At 45.9% G+C, this 18,154-nt stretch overlaps 1 protein-coding gene across 4 annotated transcripts in view; it reads left to right on the top strand.

Moving 5' to 3' along the window:
* TERT (telomerase reverse transcriptase) overlaps nucleotides 1–18,154 on the top strand; it is a 243,696-nt gene that overhangs the window by 139,836 nt on the left and 85,706 nt on the right. For all 4 annotated transcript variants that reach the window (XR_013216886.1, XM_077269381.1, XM_077269380.1 and 1 more), the window contains exons 12-13: nucleotides 4,244–4,370; nucleotides 5,962–6,023. Coding sequence is in view for 3 of the 4 variants with exons in the window: in XM_077269381.1 (XP_077125496.1) it covers nucleotides 4,244–4,370; nucleotides 5,962–6,023 (189 nt within the window). In the remaining variant the exon portion in view is untranslated. The remainder of the gene's footprint in view (nucleotides 1–4,243; nucleotides 4,371–5,961; nucleotides 6,024–18,154) is intronic.

Genomic DNA, 18,154 nt, shown 5'->3' with positions numbered 1-18,154 from the left:
GGACTCCTGTATGCCTTCCCACCGATATGTCTAATCCCAGCAGTTCTGAGGAAGATCAGGGAGGACAAGGCCAGGGTAATTGTGATAGCTCCTTTCTGGCCGAAAAGACCATGGTTTTACTGGCTGAGAGTGATGTCAGTGACGGACCCGTGGGTTCTCCCGGAAGAATAGGACCTTCTAACGCAGGGTCCCTTCAACCACCTGCAGAATTCCGGGCTACATTTGACAGCCTGGCATTTGAACGGTCGTTACTAGAGAAAGAAGGGTTCTCAGCTGGTTTAATATCCACCTTGTAGGTAGCAGAAAACCAGTAACGACCAAGATCTATGGGAGAATATGGAAGAAATTCCTCTCCAGCTCAGGGCCAATATGTGTACACTAACCAGCGGAGTTCCTCTCGTACTCTGTAAAACAACTGATGTGGAGAGAGGAGCCGCCCCTTTTATCTTGAAGGTTTCCTGCCCTTGATGGGCGGATCCCCTCTCTCGTGGTGCCGTCATGTCTCATGAAAAAACACATTACCAGGTATGTAATACCCGTGTTTCCTAGAATAGTTTGGAGACTCCATATATAGAGCCCCTAAGTGCTAGAATAGCGGAATCCCCCCTCAAGTGACTCCGTTTTGGAAATAATACCCCTTTGGGAATTTATCTACAAGTGTAGTGATGATTGTGACTCCATGGGTGTTTTCCAGAAACAAGAAGCAGTGGATGTTGCTGAGTGACAATTGCAAATTTTCTTTGCTAGTGACTGGACTTTGTAATGCCCAGAACACTATGCCCAGCTCGTGCTTTTGGAAACAGTCACTCGTAAAATTAAACGGGCTCTCATCGCTACAGAAATGCCAAACGTGTACTCTAAATGTGGTTTAGGCACACAGTATGTCTGCGTAGCCAGAGCAGAGGGACATTTTGGATTTGGGAGTACATAATTCGCTGTAATTCTTTTGGGGGTCGAGGAGCCATAACGCTTTTCCAGAGCCTTTGTGCAACGAGTATTGTGGAAGCCCCTATATTTCTTTTAACAGACGGCGGACCTGGGTGGGTACTTGCTTTTTTTTGTGGCTTATTGGGAGCATTTTATATAATGTTTGGGATCACATTTATCCAGCTTTCTACCCTGAGGACTTACATCGGGGTTTCCATTTAAATTTCCAAATGACATGATTAAGATGAAACCCCCCAAGGGATCCATTCACTATAATGAGTTACTCTGGACTCTCTCCGACCTCTTTTAGGCTGCTGTCACACTAGCAGTATGTGGTCAGTATTTTACATCAGTATTTGTAAGCCAAAACCAGGAGTGGGTGATAAATGCAGAAGTTGTGCATATGTTTCTATTATACTTTTCCTCTAACTGTCCCACTCCTGGTTTTGGCTTACAAATACTGATGTAAAGTACTGACCAAATACTGCTAGTGTGACAGCAGCCTTAAGCACACCTTAAAAGATGGACACCATCAGATCATAGGTCAGGCAACGTCCAAAGTGACTCCATCTGTCTCACTATAAGGAATCTTCCACCAGAGGTTCCGTCTTTCACGTTTTTCAGATATTTACACGGAAACCCCGGTGTAAGCGCTCACCACAGTGCGCAAGGATAAATGTGAGCCAAGTCTTACTGCAAACTTTGTGAGACAGAATGAACAAATAGCAGGTGAAGAATTAGTTTTATTTATTTAGATTTATAGTGGGTTTTTTATGTTTGGCTTCTGTCGCACACTAAAAGATGTTTTTGTTTTTTTTCTTCAAAAACAAGTTTTTGTATCTCCATATTTTGATAGTTATGTTTCCATATTTTGCAGGAAGTTGATGTTTTTATTGGTACTATTGTCAGTCACATGACATTTGTTGATCATTTTCTATTCACATTTTTGGGAGGCGGAATGAACAAAAGACAGCAATTTAGGATTTTTTTTTGAGGGGGGGAGTGGGTTATGCAATTTCACCTCTGGTAAAATTGGCAGCTTTCTCTTTGGGTCAGTACAATTCCAGCCATACCAAGTTTGTATGTTTTGTTTTTTGTTTTTTTTATGCTTTGACAATTTCACACAATAAAAACTATTTTTTTATAGAAAAAAATAATTTTGCATTGCTTTTTTCTATGAGCTATATCTTTTATTTTCTACTGTTGGAGCTGTATGACAACTTGTTTTTTTGCGGAACAAGATGATGTTTTCATTGTTACCATTTATATTTACATTTGACTTTTTGATCTTGTTTTATTCTACTTTTTGTTCAGTGGTATTATGAAACAGTATATTTTTGCCTCGTTTATTTTTTTTGCAGTGTTCATTGACAGGGTTAACCAGTGGGACAGTTTTATAGGTTGGGTCATTCCAGACGCAGCAATACCAAGTATGTGATGATTTTTTTTTTTTTTTTTACTTAGTCCCACATTCAACACTCTGATCACAGTTATAAAGCATAGCATTGCTATGCTTTCTATAATGTCAGTGCTGCACTGACCCAAGATAATTAGATCATGCACTGCTCATGATCTAACGAACTTGCTAGAGCCTGGTGACCCGGATATTTTTATGATGACATCACGTTACAATTGGCCCTTCGTGATGACGTTGCGGGGCACCAATTGAAGGGCAAAGTGAGTTAAACGGCTGGGAGTGGTGCGGGCACTGCCTCCTGGCAGTGAGTGCCGGGTGTCAGCTGTCATGTAAGCTGAACACCTGGTGGTGATAGCGTGCACAGCTGCTCTGCCTTCAAAATCGCCTGGAAGCATCCATACGTCCAAGGCCGGTAAGTACTTCCCAACCTGGACGTATGGTTATGTGTAAGGTCGTGAAGGGGTTAAAGGCATAAAAATTTAAAGTTTGAAAACTGCAAAATTAAAAAAATGTTCAATATTTTCTGGTAGATTGGCTCACTCGGCTGCTCACAAACGTAGACACAAGCACGTTCTTCTTCTGCTGGTTTATTTAAAATACGGCATAAACCACTGCAGGCTCAACAAAATAAACACTGCCTTTTTGGCATAACGGTAAAACAAAAAATGAAGTATAGCACAGTCCATATGCCTGCAGGAATCCGCCCGCTTTGGATACAACAACCAGGTTCAGTGCGGTTTAACACACAACACTTCTCTGGAGCTACCAGCTCCACACACACTGAATGACTCAGAAAAGCTGACTATTTACCTTCAAAACCCCACCCTGGAAGGAGATATGGTCTCCCACCCACTCTTCAGCTGTTCACTTAAAAGCATAGCCCCCAAAATGGCCAATTAACCCCTCTCAACACAGTGTGCTGAAGCAAACTTCCATGTTTGAAATAACTGAAGCTAAAAGCCTCATTGAAACGGGTCTCCCAGCACAGTGGCTCAGTGGTTAGCACTGCAGGCTTGCAGCACTGGGGTCCTGTGTTCAAATCCCACGAAAGACAACATATGTTAGGAGTTTGTATGTTTTCCGCATGTTTGCGTGGGTTTCCCCCGGTTCTCCGGTTTCCTCCTGCACTTCAAGATATACTGATTTAAATCGTGAGCCCCATTGGGGACAGTGATTATAATGCCTGTAAAGTGCTGCAGAATATGATAGCGCTATATAAGCAAAGCATAATAAATAAAAAATCTCCCCTCCAATACTTTGCGAATGACTGTCACAGTTTTCATAACTAAATGTATATCATATCAACAGACATGAAGTACAACATGTCACAAAAAAAGTCTTAAAATGAGTATACCTGTTGAAGCGAAGAGTTATTACATTATAAAGTGACAGTGGTCAGAATTGGAAACATTGGCCGGGTTATAAAGGTGAAAACAGGCTGGGAGTTGAAGAGGTTAAAAGAAACTCAGTCGATGGACACAGAAGGGACTAGCTCTGCACTTTCCTGTACAGAGAGCCGATCCTCCTTTGTCCTGAACTCGCGGGCCACATAAAATGAAGTGGCAGGCCCCCTCTGGCATAGATAATGTATGCAGTCCCTAGAAAAAGAAAGTATACACTTATACTTTTACTTATGATGACTAAATAATAATTGTATGGTCCTGTCAGACTTATTAACAAATAAGTATCCTCTGCTGAGACCAAAAATCAAAGTTCTATCAGGTAAAACAAATTGTATGTGATTTAGGCTTTGATACATTGGTTTCAAGAAGGGTTTCATTTATTTTTCCCATAGCTTAATACCTTTTTGAGGGACAAATCTGCACATCTCTTATCTATGTAACTTGTTCCAAAATACATGATTATTTAATAATAATACATATTATTTTATGTCCACAGCTTTTCATGCACGTCAATACGTTCTAGTCTGTCGTTTTGTCATAATTCTAACGCTGGTGAAAATTTGAGACATAAATTGTTAAGCGTACTCCGACTTAAGTGCCACAGCCTTTTCCTTGACCTTCAGGTACGTCTCGTTTCTTTAAATATTTGCAGGTGCTTCTCACAAAATTAGAATATCATCAAAAAGTTTATTTCAGGTCTTCAATACAAAAAGTGAAACTCGTATATTATATAGAGTTATTACAACCAGAGTGATCTTTTTCAAGTGTTTTTCTGTTAATGTTGGTGATTATGGCTTACAGCCAATGAAATCCCTAAAGTCATTATCTCAGTAAATTAGAATACTTTATAACATTGGTTTCAAAAATGATTCTAAAATCTGAAATGTTGGCCTACTGAAATGTATGTTCAGTAAATGCACTCAATACTTGTTCGGGCTCCTTTTGCATCAATTACTGCATCAATGCGGCATGGCATGGAGGCGATCAACCTGTGGCCTGCTGAGGTGTTATGGAAGCCCAGTTTGCTTTGATAGCAGCCTTCAGCTTGTCTGCATTGTTGGGTCTGGTTTCTCTCATCTTCCTCTTAACAATACCCCCGTAGATTCTCTATGGAGTTAAGGTCAGGCGAGTTTTCTGGCCAATCAAGCGCAGTGATACTGTTGTTTTTAAACCAGGTATTGGTACTTTTGGCAGTGTGGACAGGTGCCAAGTCCTGCTGGAGAATGAAATTTCCATCTCCAAAAAGCTTGTTGGCAGAGGGAAGCATGAAATGCTCTAAAATTCCCTAGTCGATGGCTGTGCTGACTTCGGTCTTGATAAAGCACAATGGACCTACTCCAGCAGATGACATGGCCCCCCAAACCATCACTGATTGTGAAAACTTCATACTAGAACTCAAGCAGCTTTGATTGTGTGCCTATCCACTCTTCCTCCAGACTCTGGGACCTTAGTTTCCAAATTAAATGCAAAATTTACTTTCATCTGAAAACAACACTTGGACAAATTCTTGTGTTGTCTGTTGGTCATGAGTGGCTTGACACAAGGAATGTGACACTTGTAGCCCATGTCCTGGATTTATCTGTGTGTGGTTGCTCTTGAAGCAATGACTCCAGCAGCAGTCCACTCCTTGTCAATCTCCCCCAAATATTTGAATGGCCTTTTCTAAACAATCCTTTCAAGGCTGCATTTATCCTGATTGCTTGTGCACCTTTTTCTACCATACTTTTCCTTCAACTCAACTTTCCATTAATATGCTAGAAATCAGCACTCTGTGAACAGCCAGCATCTTTAGCAATGACCATTTGTGGCTTACCCTCCTTGTGGAGTGACTGCCTTCTGGACATGTGTCAAGCCAGCAGTCTTCCCTGTGATTGTGGAGCCTACTGAAACAGATTAAGGGACCTTTATAAATGCTTAGGAAGCCTTTGTAGGTGTTTTTTTTTAATCTGATTTACTGAGATAATGACTTTTTTGTTTTCATTGGCTGTAAGCCATAATCATCAACATTAACCAAAATAAACACTTGTAATAGATCACTCTGTTTGTAATGACTCTATAGAAAATATTAGTTTAACTTTTTGTATTGAAGAACTGAAATAAATTCACTTTTTGATGATATTCTAATTTTGTGAAAAGCACCTGTATGTGTGAAATAAGATTTTTCTGTTGCTGCCGTTTGTGAAATAATGGCAACATTTTCTTCTAAATCTCTAGATAAACACTCTGCAAACTGTGCACATTAATGCCTACAAGATCTTATTACTTCAGGCATACAGGTATGTACTAAGCTTTGACTGAGAATTAATGACATTAAGGATTGGAGTGTCCAACAGGGGAACAGGTACATCTTTTGGTGTGCCCCTGTAAGAAGCACTAATGAGCAGTGCTAATAATTCACTATTTACAGAAAATTGTACATTAGGCAAACTGCCCGTTTTAATATTGTATAGGAGCATAAGTAAAATTGTGTAGGGTGTAGGGTCGGGTTATTTTTGGATGCAGCTGAGCAGTGAGCTCTCAATCAGTTACTGGTGGGCCTTGGTACACCAGTCCGACTCTGACTTGTATTCTATATATTATGTATGAACGAGACCCAGGAACCATTCCATGAGTGTACAAAGGAAGTCAGTTGTTTGGTATTAAAGATTAATTATACCAAGTATGCCATTCCCATCATAGCCAAGTTTTGTTTTTCAGTTTTATATTTCTTCTCTTTTTCAAAGAGCCATAAGTTTTGTTTTTTTTTCTATTTTTTTCTGTTGACATAGCAGTATGTGAGCTTGTTCTTTTTGAGATGAGTTGTAGTTATGAATATTACCTTACCATATAATGTACTGAAAGACAATGAGAAAATTCCAAGTGAGGTAAACGATCAAAACAAGTAAATGTAGTTTTGCAGTAAATTAGATGTTTTGATCTTTTTTTTTTTTTTTTTTTTTGTTTTGTTTTTTTGAGTGTGGGAATACTCAGTGACCAATCCAATAAATGGTAATTCTAGCGTCTAGTTTTTTTTTTCTCTTTATGGAGCGTAAGTGAACCTGTCATTTCCCAAACACTATAAATCTGCAAGTATGGGGTTAGTCTGTTGGTTGAAGGGACTCTGTCAGTGTAAGAGGGTGGTGCTGTTGTGGACAGTAACACGCTGCCACTTTAAGAGGCAGCACCCCCTTGTTTGGTGTGATGAAATGTTCTGCTTCCCTCCTGCTATAGACTGTGAAGATGAACTGCCCTAGAATAAGGGGAGGAGTTGAGCCTGAACTGTGTGTGTGAGCTGAACCACGACAGAGAGAACTGTGTGCTGTTTGCTACAAGAAAGGTCCCACAGCCTGGGACGCAGTGTACTTGTGAAATTTGCAAGACTTTTCCGGGTACAGCAAAGGTGGCTGTTCTGTGCTAGTTTGTGAAGCCACGAAGTTACTGAGAAAGGGACTTGCAGTTTCCAGGAGCATCCCTAGGACCCAGAAGCAAGGAGAAGACCACGTTTCACAGAGCTGACAGAAAGCCATGCGCATCGCCATATTAGACTACTGGGGGCCCCCCTGGAACTGGACCTGAGTCCCCAACATCACCGTGAGTCTGTTCCTGTTTGGTGCACCTGTTAGGGCCTAGTGTAGGCTTCAGTAGTCAGTACACGGCAGCCGTGGGGCCTGCTTAGTAAAGGCCAGGGAGGTTATATGTAGAGTAGCATCGTTGTTTGTTTATTGTTTAAATTTGCTTGTGAGACATATTTTGAGGCTGTAATAGTTGTAGCACCGTGCTATTTTACGGACAAGATAAAGTTCATAACTCTTGTAAAGTGTCTCTTGCCATTGCATACCCCTGTTTGCATCTTCCTCACCCACTTCATTCCTTGCCTCCCAATAAATCTACCCTTTGTTGTTTGCACCTCATCTGGTGTACAGTAGTCTTCCTGCACCGTGGTGGTCCCCCGGCCATCGTTTCAAGTGGCGCTGCGAGCAGGGTACTGTCACCAAGATGGACGCAGCAGACAGCAATGGCGGGAATGCTAACATTAATGGGGATGCTGTGGGCATTGGTGGAACCCTTGTGAGGACACTCCCTATGGGCACCATATTTAGTGTGCTACCAAAGTTTGACGGCAAGAATATGCCACTGTCATACTGGGTGTCATGGCTGCAAAGCACCCTGAAGATTTATAACATCAGCCCAGACCATGAAGCGGACATCACTTTAACTGCCCTAGAGGGAGAAGCCCGCAAAAACATCTGCCTACAACCAGAAGTCACCCGCAGTACCCTGAAGGAGCTAGTGAAGTTCCTGGAAGAGATCTACGGTGAGACTGCAAGCGCGGGACACCTTCGCGCCAAATTTTTCTCTAGGCTGCAGCGGGAAGAAGAAGGAATTTCTCAGTATGCAACAGCACTGCAAGAAGTGTTAGCAGAGGTGCAGAGAAAGGAGGCGGATGGATTTGGCGGCATGGGCTCTAAAGACCGGATACTCCGGGAGCAATTCATTCTGGGACTGCACAGCACATCCTTGAGGCGAGCACTGTCAGAATGGGTCCGGGCAGATCTGGCCCTTACGTTTCGTCAAATCCTGGCGAAAACAGTGGCCCGAAGTAAAGAAGAGAACTATGCGTCTGGGGTGATGCGTGTCCAAGGCGCCAATTCCAGAGGGGACCCAAACCATCAAGAGGTGCTGGTCCAGGTAGTGCAAGACTTGCAGTGGTCCCTTGTTAACGTGCAAGAGAAACTGACCCAGATGGAGCGAAGAGTGGGGGAACTACAAGAGCCTGACCCACTATACTCATGCAACAATTCTTCAGCCCGACCGACAAGGGATCAGTGGGAACAAGCCCCCTCCCGTCAGGCATCGGAGGCACGAGGACAGGCTCGAGGTGCCCCCCGGCGAGGAGGAGGCATCCAATGCTGGGAATGTGGAGGATCGGGGCACCTTGCTAGAGACTGTCGGAACTATACTCAAAGCCAGCGGAAGCCGCCGTTAAACTACCAACCCCCGCAGTAGTGCGGCACTTTGCGGGGGAGGCGAGGAGAGAGGCCGCTCCATATCATAACAAACACTTGATTGCTGGGAGTCCCATCCTACGTGCTGAATTTGAGGGAGTTCTAGTGGATTGCCTGGTAGATACCGGGTCACAAGTGATGACGATGCCAGAAACATATTTCAAGCAGCATTTCCAGGCCCTGGCCAAGCCAGAAAAAGAGACATTGATCCGGTTGTTTCCTGCCAGTGCCAACCAACAACCGATCCCGGTCACAGGGGTCGTGTGGATGAATATTCGAATCTGTGGGCAAGAAGTGGGGAGAAAAGGGATCCTGCTAGTCCCTGAGCCTATCAAAGAAGATGTGCCTGTCGTACTGGGGATGAATATCCTACATTAAGTCGATCAGATTATGTTTACCAAACGAGGACCTGGATATTGGAAGAAGGCTACTACATATAAGCCTACTCAAGAAGCTCTTCAACGACTGATCCGCATCTGTGGGACGCAGAAGAGTGTGCCATCCTATCAGACGGTAGGGGTCATCATGGCTCCTGGTAAAGAACCTGTAATCCTGCCTCCCGAGCGAGAAACTATAGTATACCTTCCAGTGGGGACGCATCGCAACCTTGATGGGTTGGAAGTGATTGTTCAGCCTGTGGTAGGCGGAGGAGTGGACCAAGAAGTCATGATAGCTCGTACAATAGCTGTGGTCCAGCGAGGACACATCCCCACAAGAGCTTTGAATGTGGGCCCCGGGGAGGTCACCTTGCCACGAGGGACAGATCTGGCCCTGGTGTACCTACATAAGAGCGAAGTGGTGAGTCAGAAGGAGATGTCTTTATCGCCGAAAGAAGGTGCGGGGTGGACCCTAGCAGTTGCTGTGGGGGCCGAAGAGACGCCATCCCCGGAGTGGAGTGGACGGGTCATCCTTAATCAAATGGAAGTGGATGTGAAGGCTCTGGGCCCTGAGCGTGTGCAAGCAATAGAAGCTATGGTGTGGGAACATCAGGCCGCATTCGCCCGTCACGCCGAGGATTTCGGCTGTACTGAAGCAATCACGCACGAGATACCGACCGGAGAAGCTCGTCCAATTCGAGAACGATACCGGCAGATCCCGCCCAAGATGTATCAAGAGGTGAAAACATTACTGAGGCAGATGCTGGATTCAGGAGTGGTGCAGAGTTGTCAGAGCCCTTGGGCAGCCCAGGTGGTGCTAGTCAAGAAAAAGGATGGGACTATCCGGTTCTGTGTAGACTACAGGAAACTCAATGCCTGCACTGTTCGAGACTCGTATCCGTTGCCCCGCATCGAGGAATCCTTGACAGCGTTGAGGAAAGCCAAGTACTTCTCCACCCTGGACCTAGCAAGCGGATACTGGCAAGTAGCCGTGGCAGAGAAAGACAGAGAAAAAAACGCCTTCATCCTCCCTATGGGACTGTTTGAGTTTAACCGGATGCCCTTCGGGCTCTCCAATGCTCCGGTCACGTTTCAACGGCTGATGGAAAAGTGTTTGGGAGACTTAAATTTTGAGGCTACCCTGATCTATCTGGATGACATCACTGTGTTTTCGGCCTCATTCGAGGAACACCTTGCCCGGCTTGGACAGGTACTCAGAAGACTGCGGGCTCATAACCTGAAGGTGAAGCCAAAGAAGTGCCACCTCCTTAAGAGCGTGATCGAGTACCTGGGCCACATAGTGTCACAAGATGGAGTTCTACCCTCACCAGAAAAAGTGGCTGCTATCCAGATGTGGCCAGTCCCTCGCACTGTGAGAGAACTTCAGGCCTTTCTGGGGCTTGCCGGGTACTACCGCCGGTTTGTCAAAGACTTCGCTAAGGTGGCGGGTCCCCTGAATGAGCTGCTGAGGGGGACCGCCGGAGTGCCGAAGACCCAGTACATCCCTTGGGCCCAGAGACAAGACGAGGCCTTCCAGGCTATAAAGAATGCCCTTACTTCAGCCCCGATTTTGGCCTATGCAGATTTCGATCAACCGTTCTTGTTGTACACAGACGGTAGCCTTCATGGACTCTGTGCCGTACTTTCTCAGATACAGGATGGACATGAGAGAGTCATCGGGTATGCCAGCAGGTCCCTGCGAGACAACGAAAGAAACCCCCACAATTACAGCTCCTTCCGGTTAGAGCTCCTGGCCCTGGTGTGGGCCATGACAGAGAAGTTTGCGAGCTTCCTGGCAGGGACAAAGATTCAAGTTCGAACAGACAATAATCCCCTGGCCCACCTTGAGAATGCTAAATTGGGGGCCTTAGAACAACGATGGGTGGCTCGCCTAGTCAAGTTTGACTTTACCATCCGTTATCGCTCTGCTACCAAAAACGCAAATGCTGACGGACTGTCAAGAGTGACTATGGAGACTCCAGCGGGGGATCTCGATTTTCATAAGTTCAAGCCCCCAGTGGCTGCGGCCAGTCAAGAAGGGAGGCCTGCGCACTACCCCGGTCCCTGGGGAGAACCAATGAGGAATGGGGACATGTTCAGGATGAAGACGAAGGGCTGAGACAGATGAAATGGTGGGTAACTCAGAAGCGGAAGCCTGGCAAACAAGAGAGAGATGATCTGGATGCTGAAATGAAGAGTATCTTACACCAGTGGGATAGACTGGAAGTGCGAGAATCAGTGTTATATCGCAAGAGACAACAGCCAAAAGATATGGAAGTAAGGTGGCAGGTGGTCATCCCAGGAAGAATGGCTCAAGAAGTAGCTAGAGAAGCCCACGAATTTGGAGCTCACTTCGGGCCCACAAAGACCTACCAATGGTTACAGCGATATTTGTATTGCCCCCGGTTGGAGTCTGTGGTGGAAGAGGTTTGCCGGCAATGTCGAGTATGCGAGCTCATTAAGAGTACCGAACAGAGAGCACCCATCCAGACCATACAAACTAAGGAACCGCTAGAAGTCTTGATGATCGACTATCTCCTCGTGGGACACTCGGCCCGGGGGCTACAGTACTGTTTGGTGATGACTGATCATTTCTCCAAGTTCGCAGTAGTTACCCCGACTGGAGATCAGACTGCAGAGTCAGCGGCGCGAGCCATCTGTCAAGACTTCATCCGGGTGTATGGGTGCCCAAAGCGCATCCACTCCGACCAAGGCGCTTGTTTCCAAGGCAAGGTGATGGAAGAACTGTATCGTATGTATGGCATCGAGCGGTCCCGTACCACCCCTTACCATCCTCAAGGCAACGGAGCATGTGAACGCTTCAACCGAACCTTACTTCAAATGCTGAGAATGTTGGAGGAGGATAAGAAGGCGTGTTGGCCAGACTACCTGCCAGAGTTGGTTGACCTACAACAATCGGGTCCACTCCACCACGGGTTATACCCCCTATCTACTGCTGTTTGGAAGAGCTGGACGGGAGATCATTGAGCTGAATTTGGAACAGCCAGAGGAGCTGATGGTGCGAACGGTCACCTCATGGGTGAAAGAGCATCGGCAACGACTCCCAACGATACGGCGGTTGGCGGGTCAGCAGCTGCAAGAAAAAGAGCGTACAGGCCGTAAACCGACTCTAGAGTTACCACTCCAACCCGGAGACCGAGTTTTAGTCAGAGAGAAGTGCCCCAAGGGAAAACTAAGTGAGAGATGGGAAGTACAGCCTTATAGAGTAATCGAGCGAGTGTATGCTAACGGCCCTGTCTACAAGGTGCAAATTGAGAATGGGGCGTCCGCCCCTAGATTACTTCACAGAAATATACTGAGGCCCTGCCGGTCTGAGATCTGTTCTACGCCATTGTCGCCTGAAGGCGCTACTCCACTTCCCGAATCTGTCATGCCTGATGGTGAAATCGATGTCGAGTGGTGGACCGTCCCTAATGTAGGGGGTCCTCAGCTGCACAGAGACGGTAATCCCATGGATGTACCAGTACCGCCACGTGAGAACGAGACCAGACAAGAGCCCATGATGACTCCTGCAGCAAGTGTTCCTCTGGAAGATAGTCAAGCCTTGCTTGAAAGCCAAGAGCTCCGGAGATCCCAGAGGTCTAATGCAGGGGTTCCACCAGTCCGATATGTAGAACAGTGTGCTCTGTCTGTTTTTCCAACTTTGTTGCCTCCTCTATAGGTGCTGTTTCCGCATTGCACATTCCTTCATTACGCTTCGACCTTGATGCTGTGATGGCCGAGGACGACCATCATTAAGAAGTGAGGCATGTAAAAGGGTGGTGTTGTTGTGGACAGTAACACACTGCCACTTTAAGAGGCAGCACCCCCTTGTTTAGTGTGATGGAATGTTGTGCTTCCCCCTGCTATAGACTGTGAAGATGAACTGCCCTAGAATAAGGGGAGGAGTTGAGCCTGAACTGTGTGTGTGAGCTGAAGCTGCGACACAGAGAGAACTGTGTGCTGTTTGCTACAAGAAAGGTCCCACAGCTTGGGACGCAGTGTACTTGTGAAATTTGCAAGACTTTTCCGGGTACAGCAAAGGTGGCTGTTCTGTGCTAGTTTGTGAAGCCACGAAGTTACTGAGAAAGGGATTTGCAGTTTCCAGGAGCATCCCTAGGACCCAGAAGCAAGGAGAAGACCACGTTTCACAGAGCTCACAGAAAGCCATGCGCACCGCCATATTAGACTGCTGGGGGCCCCCCTGGTACTGGACCTGAGTCCCCAACATCACCGTGAGTCTGTTTCTGTTTGGTGCACCTGTTAGGGCCTAGTGTAGGCTTCAGTAGTCAGTGCACGGCAGCCGTGGGGCCTGCTTAGTAAAGGCCAGGGAGGTTATATGTAGAGTAGCATCGTTATTTGTTTATTGTTTAAATTTGCTTGTGAGACATATTTTGAGGCTGTAATAGTTGTAGCACCGTGCTATTTTACGGACAAGATAAAGTTCATAACTCTTGTAAAGTGTCTCTTGCCATTGCATACCCCTGTTTGCATCTTCCTCACCCACTTCATTCCTTGCCTCCCAATAAATCTACCCTTTGTTGTTTGCACCTCATCTTGTGTACAGTAGTCTTCCTGCACCGTGGTGGTCCCCCGGCCATCACTTCATCAGCACAGAATGACTGTTCAAACTAAGTCCGTCTACTCTGTGCTTCGCAGCGAAGCCAGTTATTTAAATATATCTTCCTAACCGGTTGTTTTCCCTCAATCACCAACCCCCCTTATTTGATTGACAGCTGTGATTCATTCAAAGAGCCAGAGAAGGGTGGAGATAGAAACCAAGCAGGTAGGAAGGTGTATATGAATGATTGGATGTGTCTGTACTTGGTTTCAACAGTCATTCTGTGCTGACCCTTTAATAGCGTTCCAAACTGCTGCTGCACTGAAAACCCGGCTCCTGGGAGGACATGAACTTTATTCCTCCCGGCAGCCTTAGGTTTTCAGTCATAGGCATGCAGCCAGCGTGGCTTCAGTCACCACTCAGTACATAGTGAGCAGTGGCCTTAAACCACGTCCTGGAATTGACTGATACCTGGAACAGAGTCGGCTGTCAGTCAGTGCCAGGGTGTGCTTACAGCCATTGCTTACTATGTACTGAGCAGTGACTGAAGCCATGCCTCTATGACTAAAAGGCTGGAGTCACACTCAACGTATAAAATATCGATCCCATTCTCATTGCCGGGAATCGCACAAGTGTAATGCGAGTGTTATGCGAGTACAATCCGATTTTGCACACCTAACATCTGATTTACAACCGAATGCAGTGCGATTGCTGTCCGATTGCAATGCGATTTTAAACATGAGCTTTTACATAGATAAATTCTCTGCCAGTTACACATCGTTTTGAAAGAGAATATTATTCAATATATATATATATATATATATATATATATATATATATATAAATAATGCGCAAAAAAAATAAAGGGAACACTAAAATCCCACATCCTAGATATGACTGAATGAAATATTCCAGTTGTAAATCTTTATTCATTGCATAGTGGAATGTGTTGAGAACAATAAAACCTTAAAAATGATCAACGTAAATTGCAGCTAATATCCCACGGAGGTCTGGAGTTGGAATGATGCTCAAAATCAAAGTGGAAAATGAAGTTACAGGCTGATCCAACTTCAGAGGAAATGCCTCAAGGCAAGGAAATGATGCTCAGTAGTGTGTGGCCTCCATGTGCCTGTATGACCTTCCTACAACACCTGGGCATGCTCCTGATGAGGCGGCGGATGGTCTCCTGAGGGATCTCCTCCCAGACCTGAACTAAAGCATCCGCTAACTCCTGGACAGTCTGTGGTGCAACGTGACGTTGGTGGATGGTGCGAGACATGATGTCCCAGATTTGTTCAGTCAGATTCAGGTCTGGGGAATGGGCGGGTCAGTCCATAGCTTCAATGCCTTCATCTTGCAGGAACTGCTGACACATTCCAGCCACATGAGGTCTGGCATTGTCCTGCATTAGGAGGAACCCAGGGCCAACTGCACCAGCATATGGTCTCACAAGGGTCTGAGGATTTCATCTTGGTACCTAATAGCAGTCAGGCTACCTCTGTTGAGCACAGGGAGGGCTGTGCGGCCCTCCAAAGAAATGCCACCCCACACCACTACTGATCCACTGCCAAACCGGTCATGCTGAAGGATGTTGCAGGCAGCAGATCGCTCTCCACGGCATCTCCAGACTGTAATAATTATAGGGGATAACTCAGGAGACTATTTGCATGGAAAAAGACAACTACAGGACACAGTTTTCTAAGTGGTAAAGTCTATATTATCACACGGTGATTCAAACAGGTGCAGAGAGAAACTCAAGTCCACAACACTTGGTGTAAATATTAAACGCAGTTTAACAGTCTATAGGAGACTTCTGAGGAAAATGTAATCACGCAGAAAGTCTATGAAGCACAATTATTCTTGAGGATATTTGACACAAATAAGTCCTTGTTTTAGTCCAAACACAGATAGCTATGCTTATAAGGCAGTTCAAATAATATCTTAGCACAACCAGGGAGGCCTGGGTAATAGTCTCAGGTTTTTGCAGAGCAGCAACAGCTTACATGTCCAGCAAATGCAGATGGAGAAAACACAAGCAGCAGATGAAGGAGGATTACTGGAAACTGGTGTATGCAGCAGGAACTCAGAGCAGAGTAGCAGGATAACCACACAGGTTCACAGGAGCAGGTATATAGCCAGGGAGTCACCATGGATAAGGAGCTGGATGCAAGGCAGAATACTCTAGCACCGACTGAAGGCTGGGGTGGAGTTTTATAGCAGGAAGACACAGTGCACATAAGACCAAAGATGCCATCTTGGAAAAGGGCAGTAATGCACAAAAGGTAATAAAAATGTTCAGAGTCCTGACACAGACTCTGTCACATCTGTCACATGTGCTCAGTATGAATCTGCTTTCATGTGTGAAGAGCACAGGGCGCCAATGGCGTATTTGCCAATCCTGGTGTTCTGTGGCAAATGCCAAGTGTTCTGCACGGTGTTGGGCTGTGAGCACAACTGCCATCTGTGGATGTCGGGCACTCAGACCATCCTCATGGAGTCGGTTTTTAACCGTTTGTGCAGACACATGCACATTTGTGGCCTGCTGGAGGTCATATTGCAGGGCTCTGGCAGTGCTCCTCCTGTTCCTCCTTGCACAAAGGCTGAGGTAGTGGTCCTGCTGCTGGGTTGTTGCCCTTCTACGGCCCCCTCCACGTCTCCTGGTGTACTGGCCTGTCTCCTGGTAGCACCTCCAGCCTCTGGACACTACGCTGACAGACACAGCAAACCTTCTTGCCACAGCTCGCATTGATGTGCCATCCTGGATGAGCTGCACTACTACTTTTGTGGGTTGTAGAGTCCGTCTCATGCTACCACGAGTGTGAAAGCACAACCAACATTCAAAAGTGACCAAAACATCAGTCAGAAAGCATTGGTACTGAGATGTTGTGTGTGGTCCCCACCTGCAGAACCACTTTTTTATTGAGTGTGCCTTGATAATTGGCAATAATTTCCATCTGTTGTCTATTCCATTTGCACAACAGCATGTGAAATTGATTGTCAAACAGTGTTGCTTCCTAAGTGGACAGGTGGACAGTTTGATTTACTTGGAGTTATATTCTGTTGTTTAAGTGTTCCGTTTATTTTTTTGAGCAGTGTGTGTGTGTGTATATATATATATATATATATATATATATATATATATATATATATATTGTAAGATTGCTCTTACAGAGTGTATTGGGGGACACTCGCTTAGCACGGGATTCAAGCACACGGGCACTGTTTTTTTCCACTTAAACAGTCCACATGGTTTATTATGGCACCATAAACCACAGAAATATGAACAATAAGCAAACAGTCTTTGCATCAATCTTCACATTAACAGTATACAGCTTTGAAACGCGGTCACTAAACACACTGAACCTCTGTGTCCAGTTATCGTGGGTGACCGCACGCCATACAGTTGATTAATGTCCATGGAGCACAACAGGCACCAACATATGACATTACGGTTGCAGCAACTAAACACGCTGATCCTCCCTTGACCAGTTGCCGTGGGTTACCACACAGTTCATATCACCAGCACCAACAGTCTGTGGAGGTACCTTACGGGAGCTCCTGCTCCACCTGCTGACTCCTTGTCAGTCCTCTCTTCCGGGAAAGCTGCCTCACGGGAATCACCAACTTGCCTTTGCGGCATATCTTAGTCAGTTCAGACCCACCGAAGGACGGTAGCTTCCCCTAGGGATCCGGTCCTACTCCCAGGACCTCCCAACACTAGCATGTGCTTTTAAGGAAGCCTACTCCCAGGTCGTCCAACACAGGAACCTCACAGGAACATACACAGGGACATGTGACCCACACCCTGGTCACATTATATATCCTTAACCACTCCCCTGGGTGGGAGAGTGGGTGTGTGTGGCTAGTTTGTCCCGCCCATCTCACATAACTAGCCCTGCCAACCTCCCATGACTATTACACAACATGCAACATACTTGTGGGACTATAGGTCCCAGAACACCACATTACTTCAGGCTGGCAGCGCAGAGTCTTCTCCTCTGCGACACACATATCGTCCATTCATCACAATGCCAGACTTTATCTTATTACCACAGCCATGCATGCAACTGCCATGCACACTCATGGCCTCAATACACCTCTGTGTGCATACTGGAGAGACCATGCAGCGTCCCCTACCTGTTACAGGGGTCACTGCATCACAATATATATACACTCACCGGCCACTTTATTAGGTACACCATGCTAGTAACGGGTTGGACCCCCTTTTGCCTTCAGAACTGCCTCAATTCTTCGTGGCATAGATTCAACAAGGTGCTGGAAGCATTCCTCAGAGATTTTGGTCCATATTGACATGATGGCATCACACAGTTGCCGCAGATTTGTCGGCTGCACATCCCAAAGATGCTCCATACAAGGCAGGATGGATCCATGCTTTCATGTTGTATACGCCAAATTCTGACCCTACCATCCAAATGTCGCAGCAGAAATCAAGACTCATCAGACCAAGCAACGTTTTTCCAATC

The sequence above is a fragment of the Ranitomeya variabilis genome, chromosome 6 (genome assembly GCF_051348905.1).
Source record: "Ranitomeya variabilis isolate aRanVar5 chromosome 6, aRanVar5.hap1, whole genome shotgun sequence".
In the NCBI taxonomy this organism is placed as follows: domain Eukaryota; kingdom Metazoa; phylum Chordata; class Amphibia; order Anura; family Dendrobatidae; genus Ranitomeya; species Ranitomeya variabilis.
The sequence above is the reverse complement of the archived record's forward strand: the minus strand, read 5'-3'. Positions and strand labels throughout refer to the sequence as shown.